Genomic DNA, 22,555 nt, shown 5'->3' with positions numbered 1-22,555 from the left:
TTAAAAATGATTGGGGTCGATTTTTGGAAAAAATGGAATTGAAATGAAAGGCTTAGGTAATGGCTTACGTATATGAAAATCATTAAACTGAAGATTACTTTATATTATGCGTAATGTTTTTCTTACCATAAATTAAGAAATATTATTTCCCGATTTTATTTAAGTCTAATGCAAATACTTTGCGACAGTCAAATTTCCTATTATTTAGTACCGAGAAAGAAAATCATGTGAAAGCAACTAGACAGGTGCCATGGCAAATAGAATGTATGCTGTAGGGCCTGACTGCAGCCATGGAAAATAAATAGCTATGTTATCCTTATAGACTCCTAGATTTACTAGCTACTCGTGTGCAACGGATATGATTAAAATAAAAGACTGACAGTGTTGATATCTGGTAACTGGGTATGCCAAACCGGCTTCTGTAAAAAGTAAATATTTATTTCCTGCTCATCCATTTACATGTAATTTGAAAAACAAGAAAAAAAGAGAAGAAGCAAAACAAAAAACGGAAAAAGACAAAAAATGTAAAAGTAAACAAGACACACGTGTATTCATTTACTTCTTATGTTTATTGTTAATCCCCAAGGCGTTATTATTACTATATTATATTTTTATTTTTGTTTTCTTACCATGCATTTTGTGGTAGATAACGTAAACGCCTTTTTGAATCCAATTAAATTATACAATCGCAGCCACGGCATGCATAAGACGCAAAAGTTTAAAATCAGGTCGGAAAAAAAGAGAACATAAGAGGGTCTGGAATTGGCAGTGATTTGTTGTTTATCAGGATATCATTGCTAGTCTAAACAACTATCTTTTTTCGCTTTATTTGCAAAGCTGTTTTTAAATATTTCGTTTGCTAACCGCATATCTGACCAAACATATGGCCAAGGCCGTATAGCGTATGAGATAAAAGCGCCTTGGATTGGGAAAACGGATGTCTCTATTTAAATTCAACCTATCGTCCCGTAAAATCGACAATTTAGCACTTACTCTTTAGATGTAAACTCAGTAAAAGATAATAACAATCCATGGGATATTGGCACTTATATTTTTTACCTTTATTTTTCGGGGGGCTTTCAGCACATTTAAGCAGTGGTTTATCGGGAAAACAGCCAAGGGCTATTCGTTTACGGTGGAAATGAAGACGGGAGATCTGACCTTTTGAATCTCCTTCCTGAATCTCTTTTTTTTTTTTTTTTGCAATTCTTGGATCCATGCCGCGATACCTTTTTTGCAAGAATGGATACAGAAAAGAAACAAATTCACTGCAAACTCTCCAGAAAACTCTGACATTAATTAAAGAAAAGCTGTTATTTGGAGCGGTAAAGGTGGAAAGTTTGATTAAATATCCGCAACGGACGTCTCGAGTACTAAACTCACAACGTTGATCTATGTGTTTAGACTGAGCCGATAAATGATGTGATGCATTTAGCATATTGTGCTAGCTAAAAGAGCTTTCGGATTGATTGGGTAATAAATGTCGATATCAGAAAACTGACAACTAGAAGTCCACCAATGAGATCTCAAGCAACGCTATTATTCGGTTCGCATATTCACTAGGGCGTTATCACGCTTCGCACATCGCAGATATGACATATATATCCTGATTATTGAAACGCACTGAATTGTATACGTTATTTTTGACGTTGAATCCCTAGTATGATAGAGCCATGGTCGACAACTGGATGGAGGAGTGTCCCTGCTGCTCAGTGTTTCTTAACATCCTCTCTTTCTCGTGCTTTGTTGTCACCATGTGGGCCGTCGGGGATAAAACAGAACGCGATGGCCTCGCGCCACGCGACATTGCGGCACTGCCAGCCGTTTTGTTTCTTCTGCTGTACGCATTTTACCTCTTGGAATGCTACCGCTCTGCGACGAGACGGTGTTTGAGTATAGTTAAGAAAGAATCCGCGATGACGTTCATAGACTCGATCAGAAGACGGCCGCCTGTGATTTTGTTCAAAGCAACTGGCTGGCATTACGAAAAGAAGCAAAGGGCGATTCCTTACAGAGATCGAAGAGGAAAACTGAGGGAACGAATCGAGACGTATCAGGAGAGAGTCGTTACTTTTGACGAAACAGAAGCTTTTAGGTAAGATCATTGGATAAAAATCTAGCTTTTAGCATTGTTTTTCTCCTACGAAGATACCACGTCGACATCTAAAATGGCTAATAACCTCGGGGCATAAAATGACACTTGAAAACAATCCGGAACGCGGTTTCTATCAAAGATTCGTTTAGTCGTCTTTCAGACAGACTTTGACATTAATCCAAAACAATTTTAAGTCTTGCCGAGCTTATCGGCTTTAGAAAACGTTAATATGTAATTTATTTTAGAGGATAACATGCCAGACTTAAAGCAGCAAGAAAATGTATACGGTCATCAAAGGGAAACCTCTCGAAGTTAAGCAGCGAACGAAATGCATGATGCTAACGAGTTGATAAGTTTAGTCCTGATGTCATCTGACTCTACATTTTGATTGTGCATAAAAGAGAAAGGCCATGATCGATTACTCATGTTGTTTTGCACTTAGCATGTACAGCTCAATTTCTTTAAATGAACTGTCAATATTACTTGTAATTCCTTTTCTATGCGAAAAGTCATAATGATAAGAGAAAAAAAAGTTCAAAAAACATAAACAAAAATAGTTACAAAGAGGTGACGGGGGAGTGTAAAAAGAGACTATAAACTCTTTGGGAGATAATCTCACATTGGTTATTATGAATTTGAATTCCTTCCTCTTCCTGAAAATTGTGCATTAAAAAAAGCCCAAAACTATAGAGGATAGACAAAATAAAAAAAGAGATATTAAAAAGCAGAATAGAGATAGGACATAACCTTATAATATTGATAGAGATTTGAATAAATTGAACAGAACTTTATCAAGGCACTTACATACATAAAATGTTCACACTGCTTTATAAAGAAGAAGAATTATTAACTCAAACCTTGCCCTTTAAAAAAGTAATAAATAAATAAATAAATAAGTAAATAAATAAATAAATAAATATAAACGCCGAAATTCACGAAGATGAAGTGATTTTGATATCCTACAAAATAGCGACGATAAATCAGTTAAAAAGTGTGGTGTAACGTTTATATCAACACTGCTTGAAACTGTTTGAATACACCAATAGCCTAGAGGAAGCGCCTTCCCCTAAACGTTTGTTCTAAGAAGACATATAAAACTGAAAATAACATTTGCTTCTAACGTAATCGATGTAATTTCTCACTTAGTGGAAAACGTAAAAACTAATCGGGGAGGCTCCGCTCCGAGGGCCGTCCAACCTCTTATTCTCATGTAGACCATTTTGACAGAAAAGGTGCGCCTTTCGTATACCTTCAATTAAAAAAGGTACTCCATTCACATCTTTTCGTAACTGTCCCGTGTTATGAATAAGTCGCCAAAAAAGGAAGTCTTGTCACTTTCACTGAAGTGTCTAATAAATTTTATTTCATTTATAAATGATACAGCCATAAGGTGCGACAGTTCGAAAATTTTAATGAAAGACCCTTGAAAATAACCAAATGAGATTTTTCTACCCTACACCAAAACCTGTGAAATCCCTGCTATTTTATATGCCTGAAGCCTGAAGAAGAAGGCACTCCTTACGGGTGGAGCCTTCACGTTTAGACCATTACAAAAAGTACCACCTATCCCTCCCGTTAGGGTGGGAGGGGGGGCGGGGGCGGGGTTGGGCTTGAAAGCAGTCAAGCTACGATTTGGGCTTTTAATTGATAGCACATCTTTGCCCAGAGCTTCAGATAATCTTCCCGGGCATAGCACATGCGATTTTTTTTTCTTTCTTTTCTTTCTTTCTTTTTTTTTTTTACGTTGGTTATTTCTCGCCTTCAAGTTTCACAGGATGGGCTGACATTACTGAACTCCCAGAAGGATTAGAAAATTACAGTTTGACCAGAATGGAAATGAAGAAGGGATTCCACTTTGCTGATGAGCCAACGAAAAATCTATTTAAGAATCTCTCTCATGCTTTTCAAGCACGCAATAGACATCGGGATAGATATATGGACTATGAGGAAGAAGTTGTGATAGACGGTTTCGAAGATCACGTAATTGCGTACGTTGATCCTTTGAAAAAGGCGTGGTGGATTGCAACGAAGTGGTATTGGATTTTTTCTGCTATATTGATGTCTTCGATTCTTCGGTGGATGATTGTAAAAAGAACTCGTCGGTTGTCTGTGAAAATTTCAAAGCAGGTGGTTGTCAGTTTTTGACGTTTCTTTTAGGAGACAATTAGTACGCTGGATAAAACTGTTCTGGATCGACGTTTTACGACAAAAATTTGAAGCAAGCAAAAAGAGTCAAATAATATTATGATTATCTTAAACCTTATTAACTTCCACACGTGGGAATTTATTTTCACACGGATCACGGAAAGAAGACTTGCATTACAGCGTATCTAAATTTGCAGACTGAATCACAAAAGTAGGGAAAATTGCGCCATTTCTGAGACATCCTAGTGTTAGACCAATCCTGTTGTGCGAAGAACATCGTTACGGTTTGTGAAATACTTTTCATGAATTCGACGAGATGGCACGAGGAAGGAGCAATAATCCATCTAAACAGCGCTATAATCCTGTGATACATCAGCGGTTTAGGGAATCAGAAATTCACGGTTGTGGTGCTACCAGGTAAACCAAACAAAGTTATTTCAAGCTGTCATGCAAGAAAATGAGAAATGGCAAGCTCCTGGTAGATGGACCCAGAAACACGTCCGGAAACTTTCCTGAAAGCACAAACTGTAGTGTTTGCAGTTCTTGACCTAAAACGCTTTAAACCAGCAGTATTTTGTAAAATTGTGCGAGCTGAAGGCAGCCATCTTCAAAACAGATGGAAGATCGATCTGGTAGCGAGAACAGTTTAAAGACTTGAAAGAAGATCAGTTTCTGAAAACATTATCGCATTTCAGTGGCCAAATAAGTTGTAAGTCTTTCTCATACTTTCTTGTCAAATTCTTGACAGAAATTCCACCAACACGTAACGATGTTCTTTGCAAAACAACACTTCAATATGACTCACTTTTCTCAAAAATCACGTGATTTTGCATGCTTTTGTGATTCAGATACCAAATTTGAACACGTTGTAACGAAAGCCTTTCTTGCGTGATCCGTATACAAATAACTTTCCATAGTGGAAATAAATCGCTTAATCGCTTAGATTGTTTCATTTTTTTGTTGTAAAGTCGATCCAGAACAGTTTTGCCCCACGTAGTAGGAATTAGGGAATTGCAATTCGCCGAATGCTCAGACCATGGATGATCTATCTATCTGTCTTTTCCCTTCAACTTGCTTTGTTAAGATAATTATTTCTTTTCAACCTCATAAGGAGGAATGGGCTGCAATTGTTTCAAACTTTTGAAACTCACAAAATTAAAACCACAGTACGTTAAAGTTTCTGACTTTTCCTTAACTTTATTAGAAGTTTAAGCATTTAAACTGTGGTTAATGAGCTCTGTAGTCTACATCATAGCTGTCATCTAAGGTTGTCACCAGTTCTGTTATCTTTCCCCTATTAGCCATTGTGCAAGAACCTTAGGTATATGTCCAATGCAACCCAATAGTTTTACCATATGGGAAATCATACGACAAAGCTCCCAGTGATTTTCCACCATGCTCTCATGTGATTTCAGCGTGCTATACCCCTTCCAACTCCCTCAATCCCCAGTTAGTAAAATCCCATTGTTTTCTGACCCTGTCCCAGTTGTGAGCTAGTATTCAAGCTAGGCTGTTCTCCCCTTTCCCCTCCCTCCCTCCCTGTATTGGTAGCTTTGTCCTTTCCCATCTTTTTCCTCTATGTGGTTGTAATTACCTTTCATGAGAGGGTGGCTTTCTCCTGCTGAACCTTCTCGGTTTCTTCATTGCCACATTCTATTTGTTATATTGTGTGTAAACTATAGCTGCTTAGTCAATAAAGGTTTTTTGGTGGCAGGGAAGTGCAACCTAGGCTGCACTTTGCCCCACAGTAAGTGCTATGGCCACCCTTGGAAATAGGTCCGAATCTCTCCAGGATGGTGTCATCGTACCATCTGACCTATTGTCCTCCCAGAGGGGCACCCCTCTTCTGGTCCATCCTATGTTACTTCCAAGGAAATAGGTCCGGATCTCTCCAGGATGGTGCCATCGTACCATCTGACCTATTGTCCACCCAGAAGGGCACCCCTCTTCTGGTCCCGTTAGTAACTTAGGTTCCCCTAGAGACACCGCTGTTTTGCCACCATAATCAGTGTTTTGTTTCTGTTTCCTGTATCCACCCAGCAAAGGGGAGGGGGGGTTGCAATGTTGTTACCCATAGAAATATCCTTGCTGGTACTGTTAGATCTGCCCCTTCCCCTGTGTGGGTGTGGCTTTAACAATTTATACTAAATTGCACACCAGCAGGGTCTCATTAATCAGGAGACAATCTGGCGTGTCAATTGTTTGGTTACGTGACTGATACATTCTTTGTGTCTATCTTGTTCTGATTTTTTTTATCAGTTTTGGAGCTCTTCTGAGATTTTTTAATTTAAATTTTGAAATCTAAGGGAGTAGATTTAAGATGTTTACTATCAAAATAAACAGGCGATTGTCACTAAGCATTGATGGAATCATTTGAACAATTACAGGGTGGGGTGACTTACGAATGAAAAAAATAAGATACCACATGAGGTTACATTAAGAAAACCGTGTGAAAAAAAGGAGTTTATCGTGTGAAACCAAATACTGTACAACGTTCTTTTATTTAGCAAAAAAAAGGCGCTCTACTTGTTAATAAACTATCTGAGTTTTATTACTTAAATCTTTAATACCAAACTAAGGGGTTCTTAATAAATAAATGAGCATAAAAAATTAAAACTTTATTTATTCTGTCTGATTTCATAAATATTACAACATTAAATAAATAGGTGACATGGCAGCCCTAATATTTTCAGTTACAATTTTAAATTTCTATGAAACAAATAAAAACAGCTATATGCCATGCAAATATCAGTAGAAGTGATGTGCATTGGTCGTACTTAATTAGGCAAGCTAATGCATATATATTTTTTTCCTTTCAACAGAAGGTGTTCCAAGTTATTTGAAAAAAAAAAGGAAAAAAGAAAAGAAAAGGAATTTCCGATATCATGATACTGGAATCGTGATAATCGTTATGATCGTGATAATCTTTCTCTTGGATCAGCCTCGCTTGATTTGGTGAACACGTTATATCTTATTAAAATCGATGAGCTTAGGTAAAATAATAAAAAAAAAAGCTGAACAGAGAACTGATAGAAAAAAATTGCTGGTTACAATTGAAATATCGGTAAGTCATTACTAACTACAAATTAGCCTCAACTACACCGGTACCTTTTTTATTGAAACGTTTTTTTCAATAATTTACACTATCAGTTCGGACCAGGAGGAGGGGTACTTTAGAGGCCTTCATCAACTAACTTATAACACTATGAAGTTTTTAAAGAAATAAAGCAATGGTATTATTTGGGTGTAATACTTCATTCGTCAAAGATCTTGCTGTTTCCTCGGTTTTCCTCCTTTTTTAGCATTGTTTAGCAGTTATGACTATTTTTGAGTTTCTTTTGATGGTTTCCTAACTGTTTATAAAAATCATAAAATGCAAGATGTTGGCTAGACCCAATATGGATTGTGTCAGTCGGACCTCAAAAAGAAATCTTTTTCAGCCTGCTATAAATGCTTCAACTTTTATTTTCAACTCTAAGTGTTACAGGGTGAGTGCCTTAAAAGCAGTCCCTCACTCCCCCCCCCCCCACCTCTCCCCCGGTTCCAAAAGAACAAGAAAGCCCAGTTAATGGCTTTTGTAAACAGCGCGCTGTTGCAATTACTCACTATTAATCCTAGTAAATAATTCAATATAATTTCATAAATATATTCTTGGAAAATTAACTTTTCTGCATTTTTTTTAGTACAAATAAAACTATCCACATTATTATTTTCAATCAATTCGATTGCATAATGTTCCTAATGTTTTTGTGACATTATATACGTTTGTTTTTACTTGCAGTACTTCATTTGGAACCAAGTCTTTCTGTCACTGTTTGAGGAAATGACAGCCAGTTGCACCTGACCTTCTTGGCTTGACTCCAAGAGCTGACCTGTTGATTTGGATTTTAAGGTTATGTATAGGAAGTTTGAGGAGCTGCCCAGTCGGAAGCGATGAGCATCGCTCGTCGATGAGGTTCTCTGGAAGGAAAGAAAAAAACAATAAAAGGATCGTTCACGATGCCGGGTGCGGGGAGTAAAATTGTTTGAAGCGCTCATTTTATCTCCACCCCTTCGATAGGATGTTGACTCATCGCAAGGCTCCTTATACCTATGAGCTTGTTGATCGAAAACCAATCAATACTTAATCAATGATTAAAGGTAGATCAACTTCATTGCCTGTGTTTTGGTTTGCTTATATTGACAGAAAATATGGTCATAAAAATGATCACTCACTAACAGTGAAATCAAACACTTAACCACTCAATAAACTTCGAAATAAACATTTAGCTCTTTTAAATAAAACAATTTATAATCTTTTAGCATATATAAAACCAGTGAATCCCACCCATTCCATTGGCTTAATCGTTTAGACCTCACGGGATTCTTTTACTTGCCCAATTGCTAATTTGGTGCTACTATTTAATAAAAAAAAGAGAGAATAGGGGACTGTTTCCCCTTTTCCCTTGGTAAACTATCCCGCTGATTCTTCCTCCGGTAAATATTTGCCTTGTGATGATGATGATGATGATGATAATAATAATAATAACAATAATAATAATAATAATAATAATAATAATGTTAATAATAATAAGAAGAAGAAGACGAAGAGGAAGAAGAAGAAGAAGAATCAACTTTATTTATCGAGGGTAAAACAGAACAGTAATAACTGAAAAACCAGTGGCCCTCATATAAATATTTACAGAATAAAAAGATGAACTATTAAACATTAACAATATAGAAAGATTCGCAAATATGCAACGATAATATATATATATATATATATATATATATATATATATATATATATATATAAAACTAAAATATGAGACACACTGAAATATTAAAAAGCACAGCATTGGATCAAGTCTAACAATTGAAACAAGAAAATTAAAAATTTAAATGATAAAATGGCCCAGATCCTTATAACTGCTCATAAAATGTTTAAAATGCATTTTTTGAAGCTTATAAGATTAGGTTGGCTTTTTTAAAATATGGACAGAGAAGGCTTAATATACCTAGACCACTTAAAGACAAGCAAATTACTACAGTGCTCCTCTTTATTCTTACCTCGAGTTCTACCTGTCCGGAGCGAACGGCCAGCTTATAATTGGAATCATGGTTCCAATGCATGACAGCGTAAATAGGACCAGATGAGGTTACGAGACAACGCTTGATTAGGAATTCTGTAAAGCCATACCAAAAATAAAATATTTAGTGGTTTATGGGAGTATCATCAGAGCTGCTGTGGTTGAATAAATGTGTGTGTGTGTGTTTTTTTTTCCGAGTTGCTATCGCGCGTTAGAGACCTCCGGCTTGAATTTCAGCAACTTTTTTGAGTTCAGATATACACAGGGATAGTTTTTTTTTTTTTTTTTTTTTTTTTTTTTTTTTTTTTCTATTTCTTACAGAAAACACTGGAGAAAAAGGAAGAAAATTCACTCTTTTTTTTATTTCAAACATCAACATGTCAATTATTTTTGTTCGCGTCATCATTACATCAACAAGCTAACTATGTTGCTATCAAGTTATATCAAAAACACTTGTGGGTTTCTAATTTTAGAAGTACGGCTTTCATTTTAGCACGCGCTTTTTACAGGGCAGGGTGTTTTCTTATTTGATTCGTCGTCATTGATGATGTTATTTTCTTCTTTTTCGCCCGACAATCGTTGTCAGCGTGCCAGTGTTATTGTGTTTTCTCAACCCTCTAGCTAACCAGTGAACTCTAAAAGTCTAGATCTTAGCTCAGTGCAGAAAAGGATTTTCGTTTAGATTAATCAGTGCACTGTGTTGCGTTGGAGTGTTTCCCTGAAAACCTATTGTCAAACCACGTAATCACACCGGCTGGTGATGAACTTAGGGTTTCGACATCTTAGTCTCTGCTTAGACAAAAATGCAAGATACTAAGTTGAACGTAGACTAAAGCTCTCTTAATATATAAAGTTATATTTTTTTGTTATGAAAATAACAAATATTAAAAGAAGAAAACTACGACGTTTCCAAGTCATCTTGACTCCATTATCAATTAGAGTTGTTAGCTGTAGTTTCGAGATTTAAAAATACAAATAAAGGTGATAGAGTACGTTAGCATAATAAGTGTTTCTATCACCTTTATTTGTATTTAATCTCGAAACTACAGCTAACACCTCTACTTGATAATGAAGTCAAGATGACCTCGAAACGTCGTAGTTTTATCATTTTAATATTCATTATCAAATGTATTTCGAGACGTTCTCTTACATGTGTTATTAAAAAATAACGAAACAACAACAATGATATATTGTCGCTATCTTCCTTACCAGTGTATAGAGGCTCGCTCCGTTTCCCTGTAAAGGCTATTCCACTTACGTTGCCATCACTGTGAGCTTCAACCTTCAGGAGAGCTTGTGAGGTGCTTCTCGTGTAACGGTAAATTGAGCGCAAACTACATTTGCTGCTGAATTCCCTCAGGCATGGCTGGTTTCGTATTGGAGTCCAAAGCATCCCAGCAATGATAAGACTCTGAAAAATATAAAGTTCAAATGCCTTGTTAACGACACCTAATCCTCAGACTTACACAGGTAGTAGAGTCGTGCGCCTTTAGGGTAATTGATCACTGGTTTTAGAACTATTGCTGTGCATAAATTAATTTTGATTATCCAAAACTAATTTTCTGTGTTAGTCTTAGTTTGCTGAATACTTTGGCTTTGTGTTACGGAGTCGCTCTGAACTCGTGTACTTGCAAACGAGACCTCGTCAGCAATCCAGTGCTTCCTCGAGTTTTTCCGTCGTTGGCAAAAGCCCAGAGTAATTTCCTCTCCACTTACGATTGGTGCATGCATAGTTTAACGTTATTGGCTTGCAAGAGGTTATTCGTATTTTGTTGGCAAGAGTGATTGCTTTGTTTCATTTTATCGACGCTCATTCAAAGCTTACATTACTTCGAAATTCCTCTGCGCTAATAATCATTCGATAGAAGAAAAGAGGAAAAAATACTGGAAGCTATAAGTTCAGTGTCTTGGGTTTATTAGCGTGTTCAATGGTACTAAGTTTTGATTGGCTATTTTTAACTTAATTGCTCCGCTTTTTTTGCTTTATTTTGAAGGTCAATGTCGTAGGGCAGCTATTAACAAAATCATGCTGCCACTACGAACATCACACCCTTTTCTGAGTGACATTCATGACTGAAACAAAATTACCGCAGCGTTATAAGCAGCGATTTAGAGGAGTTTAACTCGAGGGGAAAAGGAACAGAGATGACTCGATCCATCTTCTGACTGACATTTCGGAAAAAATAATTTGTCAGTTATGGCATCGTAAGGTTGCCGTAAATCATTATGAAACAAAAATAAACATAAAGAAAATGAAGAGAGTTGATGGTTGGAAATAAAAGCAATGAAAATTTAAAGTTATGTGGATGATGGCGAGTGAGTGATGCAGATGCCTTGAATAGTTTCGTTTATCTTGGATAAACTTGGAAAAACTTTGCTCCATTTCAAGCATGGTGATCAATACTTTGCTCCAGATGTATTAAATATGTCGGGTCTGACTATTTGTTAATTGCAATTCCCAAAAAGTAACGAAAAATGCATCACTGGAGTAAACATAGTCGATGAAAGTTGCCCTTACTGATCGATGCGAAACCAGGAGTTTATGGGACCACACCCATCCAAACGTGGGTAGCCGCTGCGGAAGACGTAACCACACCCTATGAACCTTGGGACAAACGATCAATATGAGTTTACGCAATGTTGTTTCACTGGGAAATGCAAATTGTAGCCACGTGTAGAGTCTTACTAGAAATTGTTTCACGTTCATGTTCTGGAATCGGCAAACTGCCAAAGTTTTGATTTGTTTTTCTTTAAAATACAATCTCGATGAAATAATATATTTCCTTAAAATACTTCAGCCGTTAAAATTTAAGTTGTTTCAAGATAAAAAAAAAAAAAAACAAAGTAAACAAAGCCGTTCGCAAGCGTGTATGCGGTAAAAGTGTTGTTTAGGTAAGCGGCATTGTTTTAATAAGAGAAGGCGGAGATTAAGGTCAGAAGTTTAAATGCTCTGCTAAATTGGATCACATGAATGTCCTTAAATGTATAGGTCGTAAACAAGACAGAAATAGCCGCAAGTAAACCGAGAGTAGGTTCGTAAGAAACCTGTCATCGGAAACTAGATATATATATCAAATTGCGTTTAAAAAAGAATAGTTTTTAACTGATATTTTCCGCACGTAACAGTATCCTTTTGCTCGTCATCTGTGACTGTCTTTCCAAAATTAATGCTCATTGAAAAACAAAAACAACAACAACAACAACAATAACAACAACAAAAAACACTGTGAGATCTAGGGAGGTGTAAGTTTGAACGCATCTCGGACAAATGGTCGTCGCAAATATAGAAATGCTAAAATAAAATCACTTCGATCAGGTTTCCTCAGACCTACTTAGATGTGATGGTAAATTAATCTGCGGAAAAAACACGTTTTTCAACGACTTCCGGAGAAAGGATTAGCTTTCGTGGTAGTTACTTTGGCCCTTGCTGGTTTGCACTGATTTCTTTAGCTGAATTAATGTATTTATTAAAGAAAAACGTGACTAGAGAGAGTTATCTTTATAACCACGCTTGGGACAAATTGATAACCCTCTGATCTACGCTAAAACAGTCGTCCTAAGATCGTTAGTAGGTCGGCGGAGTTATTGAAGTCGGCGATAGATGTCATTAACGCGTAATTAATTGTTACCGCCTTTAAGAGAGGAATGGCACGAAAGAACCAAAAGGGCAAATCATCTTGAGGTTGATAATGCAATAGGCACAACAACTGCTTGAGATTCATAACAACTGCATGTAACAACACCGGCTTAGTTCATGATCAGTGTAATTAAGGTGGTTAGCTCGTGTAATCCAGCTAGGCGTGACGCGGTTAAGACTCATAGCAACACAGTTCACTTGAAAGTAACTTTTAGTAGAGGTAATAATAATAGAAAAAATAAAATAAAGATAATAATAATAATAAGGTTAAAAAAAAAACCCGACTAAACAGTTGTCATGTTTATCCGCCTTGAGAGTGCGTCTTCATATAAGTCAAAAGACTAAATTTCTTATATTTGCCATGTCTTCTCCGTTCGTTTGTCAATTCAATTTAAGCAATCCTTAAGACGATGATTTTATTTTTTAGTGATGATTTTAGGTTTTATGCACAGTCTCAATACATAACTGGTTCTTCCGCCTTCTATGCCGTTTGGTATAGAAACGGACCCTAAAATCTCTTTCTTTTCTTTCACTCTCAAACATCAATTTCAATACGTAGACATGTTAGACTTTGCATTTTGCATTCGTTCCAGAAATATTCAATTATATAGCCTCTTAATTTCCACTCAACAAGCAATTTTGTTCTACTTATAAGACGTACTCACCAGCCACTTTGCCACCATGATCAAAATGATAGAACAGAGTTCCAGCGGGGAGAAAGCCAACAAAATGTGTGTGTCGTACATTTCAAAGCCTTGCTGTTTTATACTAGAACGTGCTTGCCGCAAGACGGAAATAGTAGCAATTAGGTTCCAATTTTATGTCGGTTTTGTTTTTCTACGAAAGGCTTTTTGTTATAGGTCGGCTTGAGCTGAATTATGTTTTACTGGGAGGCCAGAAAAATACTTCGAGCGGGACTCTTACGAGTTGATACTAGTAATATTTTCACTAATTATGTTCAAACTTTGAGCAATGCAGTCTATTTAACCACATTTAATGGGCCGCGAGGACTTTAAAGAGGCTACCGAATGGAGGGCTTTCACCAACAGGCGTGTCTATTTGACGTAAAACTTTGTACCCTATGTAGGGTGGCAGGATTTCCATCCGACGAAGAGTCTTGCATTTCATTTTTTTTATCAAGTAATGTAATCAGATTATAAGTGGAGGTGTTTTAAACAAGTTGTTTTAAAGTTATGTAATTTAAACAAACAAATGCTACATAGTTCTCTTGTAGCGCTCAAGGAAGTCTTGTTCCAAACTCCCATTGTGGAATGCAAACCGAGTCGCACCATGCAACCGTCTTCAGTCCTCTGCAGCCTGCAGAGTAAACAAAGTAGGTAATAAAGAAACAATGTTAATTTCCTCTGGTTACGGTGTTTATTTTTCAATCGGCGAATAAAAGAACTCAACCTTGACAGATGGTCTTGCGGAAAATCTTCAAAATTGTGGCATAATTCAGATTCTACGGATGCCGAGCCACAAATCAATTGGCTTGTTCTTTTAGGTTAACAAGCGAGTACATCGAAACTTATAGGTCAGTATTCTTTCCTTATTTATATTTTAGCTACTCTAGGTGTGAGTATTACGCTTGTCAAATCGCCGAACTCAAGAACAGGTGACTGACAACTTTGCTGCATAACGATGAAAGCTTACGGACTTAGAATATATCACACACGAAGTCAATTGAATAACTGTGTGCCGTGCATCCGGCGGCCTGACAAAGTTAACTATCAATTCGTTGATACCGATAGTTATTGATCACCGCCGTACATGACGAAGGCAGGAGAACAAATGAAGTTATTATTCACTCGTGATAATTTTTTTGGAGAAGTTATCAAGAATGATTTACGCCCTCGAGTGAGTGGTCGTACCACCCATGCAAGGTCTCACGTTTTCACGCAATCAATAACTAAGGTTTGCATTCTACACAAGAAAAATATTTGTGCGATTAAAAGGAGCCAGGCAAATCTCCAAAAATCATAGTGAAATGGCGTTTGATCAGATTGTCTCAAACAAAAACTCTAAAAGCTGTCAGTCTCGGGTTTGTTTAGTTCTCTATGTCTTTATCGAGTAGTCTAGAGGATTTTGGTTTTGAAAGTTTGTATATTTTTAAAGTAACTCTTAACTAGTGAAAAGCGTAGGCGAATCTTCCCTTGCTTCCGCAATAGTTTTGTGTGTTTCTGTATTTTTCCCACCGGACTGTACTTCCCGATCCTATTAATACTGAATACATTAGTCATGAACTCTCTTGCCTCTTTATCTCTACGTCCAATCTTGAGCACGTAAATGTAAAGGTAAACATTTACTTTAAATAGATGTCTGTGTTTCGGGGCAAACACTGCATGAACAGGTGTTCGACGAAAAATACACCATTAGCCTCGCTAGTTATTCTTTCTCTTAAATGGAAAAAAAAATGATATGGAATCTACTTTAACTGTTGATCGCTCATCAACTTGAGCAATAATCTTCCTGAGTATAAGTGTTCTCCGATTAATAATTTAATAACGTCAAAGCCTTCGGTTACCAACTGTGAAAAATGAAAGTGCGCCTTTAAATTTTAATTATTTAAAACGTTTTAGACTGGAAGTTAAAAACTTTACAACGTCAAAAGCTCAGCCTTGATTAGTGGACGTTTTACTCGTGTTTTTCTGGTAATACAGGACGATCCTCCATTTTGAATCGAGTAATAATGTTTATAGGCTATCTTAAAGGTTCTATCTTAAAGTTTGAACTTTCTTGTTTGTGCATAGATTCCTTTTTTACACATCCGTACCAATATCACATAGAACCTGAACACAAGTATTAGTCAAATTTGACCAACCATATTTCCTAATCCAACTGAATGACATCCAGGAAAAGATTTCAAGTCAAAGTAATATTTCTGCATACAGATCACCGGCTTGGGTCATATTTAAGTAGCAGTTACATTTTATAAATACTTACCTTATGAAGTCACGAAATCTCTTGATCTGGATCTGATTAACACATTGAGGACGCATGTATACATATATGGACGAGAACTGCAGGCACATTCACGATTGACTGGTACTAAGAGACGACGATCCTTATCGTCTCTTGCTGGTATTGAACAATCGTACGAAAATTATCACGTTTCCCATGAAGTGAAACTGCTTCATCAAGTGATGCACATCTCACTTTCAAAGTTCTTATCAAGCGCATTTCATCAATTTCGTTCCAAGGGCCTTTCCCCCTTCCAAATTTCAAGGGAAATACCCTGGGACTACTGAGCAATAAACATGGATCGTTGAAATAAGCTTGAGTTTTAATTCTGAGAATAAAGAATGATTCCTATATCTATCTAGGAAGTGTCACAATAGTTTCTCAAAAACTTATAATTAGGAGTAAGGATGGTTTCCGCTTCTCAATTTGAACCTTGCGCGATTTCCTGGGCTTTCATATCTAAACAAACTGACGTGGGTTTTGCACGGTCTCTTGAGAAGGGTGGCCAGCTGTTTCGAATCCCGCCCAAATATTGTAAAACTTGGAGCATGTGTCCGGCGATGGACGGATGGATCTCTTGGTGAGTTACAAACCGGAGCAACATGGATTAATAAGACTTATTAATGAAACCAAAATGCGTGATTGGACGGATAGCGACGACAAAAGCCCATACTTCGTGGTTGTCTGACCACATCAATCAATGATCGGAGTCCAAGCAATTTTATAGTGCAATTAATTGTTCAACCCCAATCTGCAATCTATTAATTAGACTTAGACTCCGGATGTGATATAAGACGAGCGGATGTCTTTTCTGTTTACTTAAAGCATCACCGCTGTGGAAAACGTTTTATCCCTGACACGTGGCCAACGCGTGAACAGGTATTTCAACATTATTAGCGTGGGATACATTCCTAAAAATGCGGTAATTAATTAATTCAAACACTTTATGCCGCGTGGCTATCCTGTTATTATAAGAGGATGACCTTTATACCGAGCCAAAAAAACAACGACTGCATTGTACCTTCCGGTTTGTGAAAACTGTATCTTGACGTTAATGCTGTCACTTTTTGTTTGAGCCAGGAGTGTATTTAACAGTTTTAACTGTAGTTATAGGGCCCTAGACAGACACACCGTTGTTTTTGTTTACATGCGAGAGTTTAGCTATTATGTTTTATTCGGAGCGAAGGTTATCACTGTGAAACTGCTAAAGATAATTGAATCTACTTTCAGGAACACAACTTACAGCAAAGCAATAAGATTTCGCTTCACCATGCAATATCGATAATTTCGATGGCATCGAAACTGGCGGAAGCTGACTAGGGTCCTTTAAGATGGGAAAATTCCATGTAACAGTGACAAGAAAGCTCTCGACTCCCTGAAAACTTAGGATGTACCACACACGAACACGACTTAAGATAACGTATCATGGGATCATTCGAAGTGATGACATCCATTTCCCTACACGAGGCATCAGAATGTAAGCGGTGAGATAAATGGCATTAAATGATTTTCACACCATAGCAAGACAGTAAGCGCCAGGAATTCTGGGAAACCTTTCAGCTGTAGGTTTTGCTGAGAAGCCCAGTAAAATGCTCGGACTAATTCTCGCGCTGTCATCCTCTATCCCAAAATCCGCAAGGCATCTCAGAACTTGTAAACTGGTAATAATTATATATATTCTACATATGAAGTCACCAGAGTACTCTTGGACTCACGATCAAAAGAAAATTACTTCAGTTTATTTAGCTATGAGCCAGGAAAGTATCCCACTTTAGAAATCGAAAAGCTTAAATCAGTCAGGAGGAAGTTTTTGATCTTGGCAAAATCTCACAGTTGAAACCAAAGATCGGTGTCTATCTCAAGATACTCTTCTGCAGGTTGACTAAACAGCAAGCCAACACGTAGACTGACATGTACATGCAATTTATGGCATTCTTGCAAATATCCGGAACTTTGTGTGTTGCGCCACGTAAGATAACGGATTTATTTGAATGGTAAATGTGTGTACATCGGAAGTGTGTGGTTATAATTGATCTACTAAATTAAGCAGATTTGTGGGATTTTACCGATTCTTTCGCGATGATGCACACCTGTGGTTGCTTGAAATAACGATTTACACTGTAAATAGATCAAACTAAAATTGGAATCTGGCTCGTTTTGGTTGTAAAATCATGACGTTCTGGCGATCATTCGCTCTTCTGCAATTCCCAATTTTCCTTGGTAGCCGGCACTGCTTCGATAATTACTTATGATCTGACTTCGGCAGTGGCCTCAATTCATACATATATCTGGCAATCATGGATTCCAATTATCTTAATTGTTCCAGGGTACGTCTCGGGGAGTGCCCAACTGGGAGAAAGGTCCAGTCGTTTGATAAGAGATGACCGGGAGCAGGTCGGGCCCATTCCATCATTCTTCTTCGGTTTAACTAAAGAAACATTGGCTAAGGGCTTTTCTTGGACTCGTTAGATCACAAACCGATGACGCTGGTTAGTCAAATGTAATCTATATATTCCAGGCACGTGATTTGTGACAAGTTCTTTGTCATAACTCTGCCCCATGATCCCTGATCCTGCGTAGTTTTTAGTATTTCGCTTGCGGATGCTTTCCTGGAGGGCTTGCCTTTAGCGTCCGTGGTTTCCGTCGCCGGAATAAAGCACTCGGGCACAAAGTGAGCTAGGCAGGCTGATGATCGTTCCGTTATTTCCTCTAGGCATTGGTAGCTCGTCCACAAATGTTTCATGTTTTTCAGTGTTGACTAACTTAGCTTGGGTAACTGAATCATTTATCTAAGGGTGTGTTCCTGTAAAATGATACGGCTCGGGATTTTTGATTCGGGATCACACGGATCATGGTACATGAAACGAAGTGATGAATCCACTCTGGAAAAGTATTCATCGATTCCTTCGATGTAAAATTAATGATCCAAGGGATCTTGGAGTATATAAAGTCGGATCTTCCCAAAGAAAAGCACCTTGAGTTTCAACTTTGTGAACAGAAAACAGAAGATTATATCCCTATAAAGGACGGTGCCCACTGAATGCAAAGGACTTTTCCCCAGACTAGGACTAGGAAGAAAAGGTTAGGAAGGGCTATTGGAATCCAAAGAAAAAAACGATAGGCTAAGGATCTTTTGAAAATTGCCTCTATCGTTTTTTTCTTTGGATTCCAATAGCCCTTCCTAACCTTTTCTTCCTAGTCAAAAACGATTTCAAAAAAGAAGGAAAATAAAAACGCCCAGTAGCTAAGGCCAGAGTTTAATCAGGTGCTAAATAGGCTTGACACTCCATTTTAAGAAATAAAAGTGGGAGCTACTGGGCGTTTTTATTTTCCTTCTTTTTTGAAATCGTTTTTGGTTTGCAGCCCGTTACAATTTTTGTTTTATTTTATTTATTTATTTATTTATTTATTTTTGCGCCACCACCTCAATGGGTCAAATATTTGCTTGTCGCATACCTGTCTAGCATGCGCATTACGCCATCCTCAAGTACAGTACAGGTTAACAATTTGATCTCAGAATAATTTTCTACGGATAGAAGCTAGTTTTCATTAACAGTTTGTGGTTGGTAATATGCTGTTATTCTGGCACTCCTCGCTTTAATTCAGTTTCATTAATTGATTTCGTCACAGTAGGAACATGCTGCTTTCATTTTAGTCGCCCAGTTGATTTCGTCAATTTTCAACCCTTGTGTTCGGGTGGTGTGCAATCTCGTTTTCAGAGTCTTCGTTCCCGTTGACCAGCGGTCGGAAAACGAGAGCTCTGGGAGCAACCATTTCAGGCATGCGCCATAGATGCAGACTGCGCAGTGAAACTGGATGGGCAGAATCACCAGAATTCGGTTATTTCAAAATGGTTGCTCCCCGAGCTTTCGTTTTCCGACCGTTGGTCAAGGGGAACGAAGTCTCTTGGAACGAGATTGGGTGGTCTGTTCACAATGTCTTAGGTGTGCGTGGAACGTATGCGCAGTAACAAAAATATGTTCCGTCCTTAACATAAAAGTCATAGTTAAGAACAATATATTTTTCAATGATCTTTAAGTAAATAATTGTGTACTGTTTTGTGGTTACCTGGATTAATTTAACTTAGCCGTGAGCAGACGTGTGGCTTACAGCTGCATTTGGGTAAATAACGTCATATAGTACGCTGGACAAAATTGTACTGGATCAACGTTTTACAACAAAACATTAAAACAAACAAAGTGACACAAATAATTTTGTGGTTGTCTTAAATTTTACTAAATTCCACGCATGGAAACTTATTACTCATGCTCAGTATGGCGAATGAGTTATAAAATGGCCTCCGTTTCTCCGCTTTGGTGTCACATTTGCGCATGCAAATTTATGCATGCATGCATTTATCACGCTCTTTGGAGCTCCGGCCGCCATATTGGATTCTTCAAGAAGGTGCCGCTTTTTTGCAAACGTTGTGCTTTTTCTCCAGTTTGATACGGTATGAAAGTACCTATCAGTACTTTAGTTCGTTGTAAAGATTCTGAACTGGCCTGTGAGCATTCATGAACAGCAAGAAAGTGTTTCAGGAGAGGTAAGCCATTGTTTATGTCGAGCGCCATCTGACAATATGACCAGTCTCAAATCTATTAGGGTTTTGGGGATTCAAGGATATATTAAGAAGAATCATTTGCAAAGAACGTGCTCTGTATACTTTATCTTTTACTCAAACAATGCTTCCTGTTCGTGTAAATGGACGTGTTCAACAAAACGGGCAGGTAATGAGCCGCGTTCGATATACATGTACCAATATTCTAGCTCTAGCTCATAAAAGAAAAATAAATTTTATAACATGACGTTTCGGCGTTATCTTGTCGCTATGATCAAATGCAGGTTAAAGTCGTTCAGTTCCGATATATATACTAGCTTAGGTGTTAAGAAGGAATCCACCAAAAATTCGAGTAACAAGCGGACAAGAGATTATTTACATTGTATTGGAAAGTTCTGTGTGATTGTTTTAAATATCTTCTCAAAAGAAATCATTTCTGACAACACCAAATGTCGAAAACAAATTTTGAAGTAATATATGAAACATTTGAAAGTACTTGTGAAATGAAACTGATGATGAAATTTTACCTGTGTTTTACATGTACCTCACAATTTCTCTGAACTTTGAAATTTACCTTCTCGAGTTCCCATGAGAAAGTGTTTTTGGTGTTATTTCAGACAACTGTTTGTATCTTTAGCTTTTCAAAAATGCAAAAAGGATTGTAATATACTTAAAGTTATTTTGGTACAAGGTGTTTGTCCATTAAAAACTGAAATTGCTTGATTTCCTATCGGATTTCGTCTTAAGGAGTCTAGAATGTGAGGAGCAATGTCAGCTAGTTAAACACTTTTGCCTGAATACTGTCCGCTTGTGTGTTTATTTATTTTTTTTTTTCCTTTTTCTTTTTCTGCTTCTTGGTTAGTCTTGTGCACCTTGTATTTTGTATCAATTATTGAAAATTAAAGTTTTTAGCAACATGTGTTGGGATATATATGATAATATTTTTCGAAAATATGGCATTCCATGAAACAACATATAAAAAACACCAGGTGCCTACTGAGAAGTAATGTTATTTAATCAAGTTTCAAGTGTACTTTAAGATCAAATTACAAATGCAATGGAAATAAGGCAAAGATGATATTTGATACAATGGCCCAGTACTGGATTATATCCTAACAGCCAACAAGTTTAACACTTAAACAGAAAATGCCTAAATATATTCAGTCCAGAATTCCTATGAAAAAAGATATTTCATCCAATTCGCAATTCTGATCCTTTGTTAATTCTCTATCTATAATTTTTCGACATCGGCTCGCTTTGTTATTCACCTGACGATATCCTTGTAATAAAGATGACATATCCTGCTGTATCTTCATTATCTATATCTGAGATCTATGATGCACTTTTTTCGAATTAGCATTTCTCCCGTATTATTTCTAGTTGTCAGCCGGATGGCAAAGGTTTTTAAATTGCTTGTCTGTACCTATTTTATACAAGTTGTAACCTCCTGCGCATGAGTATAGGCTACTTGGAGCATCTTGTTTTTATGTGGATCACGCAATAAAGACTTGTGTCCGACTTTGGTAGCTGAGTCACAAAAGTATACAAAATCACGCTATTTCGGAGAAAAATAAAGAGTCACATTTGGGGTGTCGTTTTGCGAAGATACTCCTTACGTGCTGGTGGATTTATTTGTCAAAATTTTGACAAGAAAGCGTGAGAAAGACTTACAACTTATTTGACCACTGAAATACGATCTGATATTCTTTAGAGTCTTTAAACTGTTGTTGCCACCTGTTTTAAAGATGGCTGCCTTTAGCTCGCGCTTCGTACAAGCCAACAGTGCACAAAATATTGTCGGTCAAGAACTCTAGACACTGCGTATTTGTGCTTTTAGGAAAGTGTTCGGACCTCTTCCTGTGCTCATCTACCAGGAGCTTGCCATTTTCTCGCATCTTCTTGCATAACAGCTTGAAATGTTGTTTGGTTTTCCTTCTGGTCCTTCAGTGATAGCACTACAAGGTGAATCTTTGATTCTCTAAACCGCTGATGTTTCACAGGATTATAACTGCTGTTTAGATGGATAATCTCTCCTTCATGCCATTTCGTCGCCGAATTCATCAAAAATATCCACAAACACGTAACAATGT

General features: G+C 37.3%; 1 protein-coding gene across 2 annotated transcripts; it reads left to right on the top strand.

Annotated features, from left to right (window-relative positions):
* Window positions 1–760: 760 nt before the first annotated feature.
* LOC145465891 (transmembrane protein 151 homolog) lies at window positions 761–8,647 on the top strand. 2 transcript variants are annotated; one of them, XM_081449651.1, is made up of 2 exons: window positions 761–2,095; window positions 8,022–8,647. In XM_081449651.1, exons 1-2 carry the CDS (start codon window positions 1,674–1,676, stop codon window positions 8,065–8,067), a joined length of 468 nt encoding a protein of 155 aa, XP_081305777.1. In that variant the 5' UTR covers window positions 761–1,673; the 3' UTR covers window positions 8,068–8,647. The 2 variants fall into 2 exon arrangements, with proteins under 2 accessions (XP_081305777.1, XP_081305776.1); XM_081449650.1 differs by lacking the exon at window positions 8,022–8,647 and adding an exon at window positions 3,862–7,745.
* The last annotated feature ends 13,908 nt before the right edge of the window (window positions 8,648–22,555 follow it).

The sequence above is a fragment of the Orbicella franksi genome, chromosome 13, assembly GCF_964199315.1.
Source record: "Orbicella franksi chromosome 13, jaOrbFran1.1, whole genome shotgun sequence".
NCBI lineage: Eukaryota > Metazoa > Cnidaria > Anthozoa > Scleractinia > Merulinidae > Orbicella > Orbicella franksi.
This window is presented reverse-complemented; position numbering and strand designations above follow the sequence as displayed.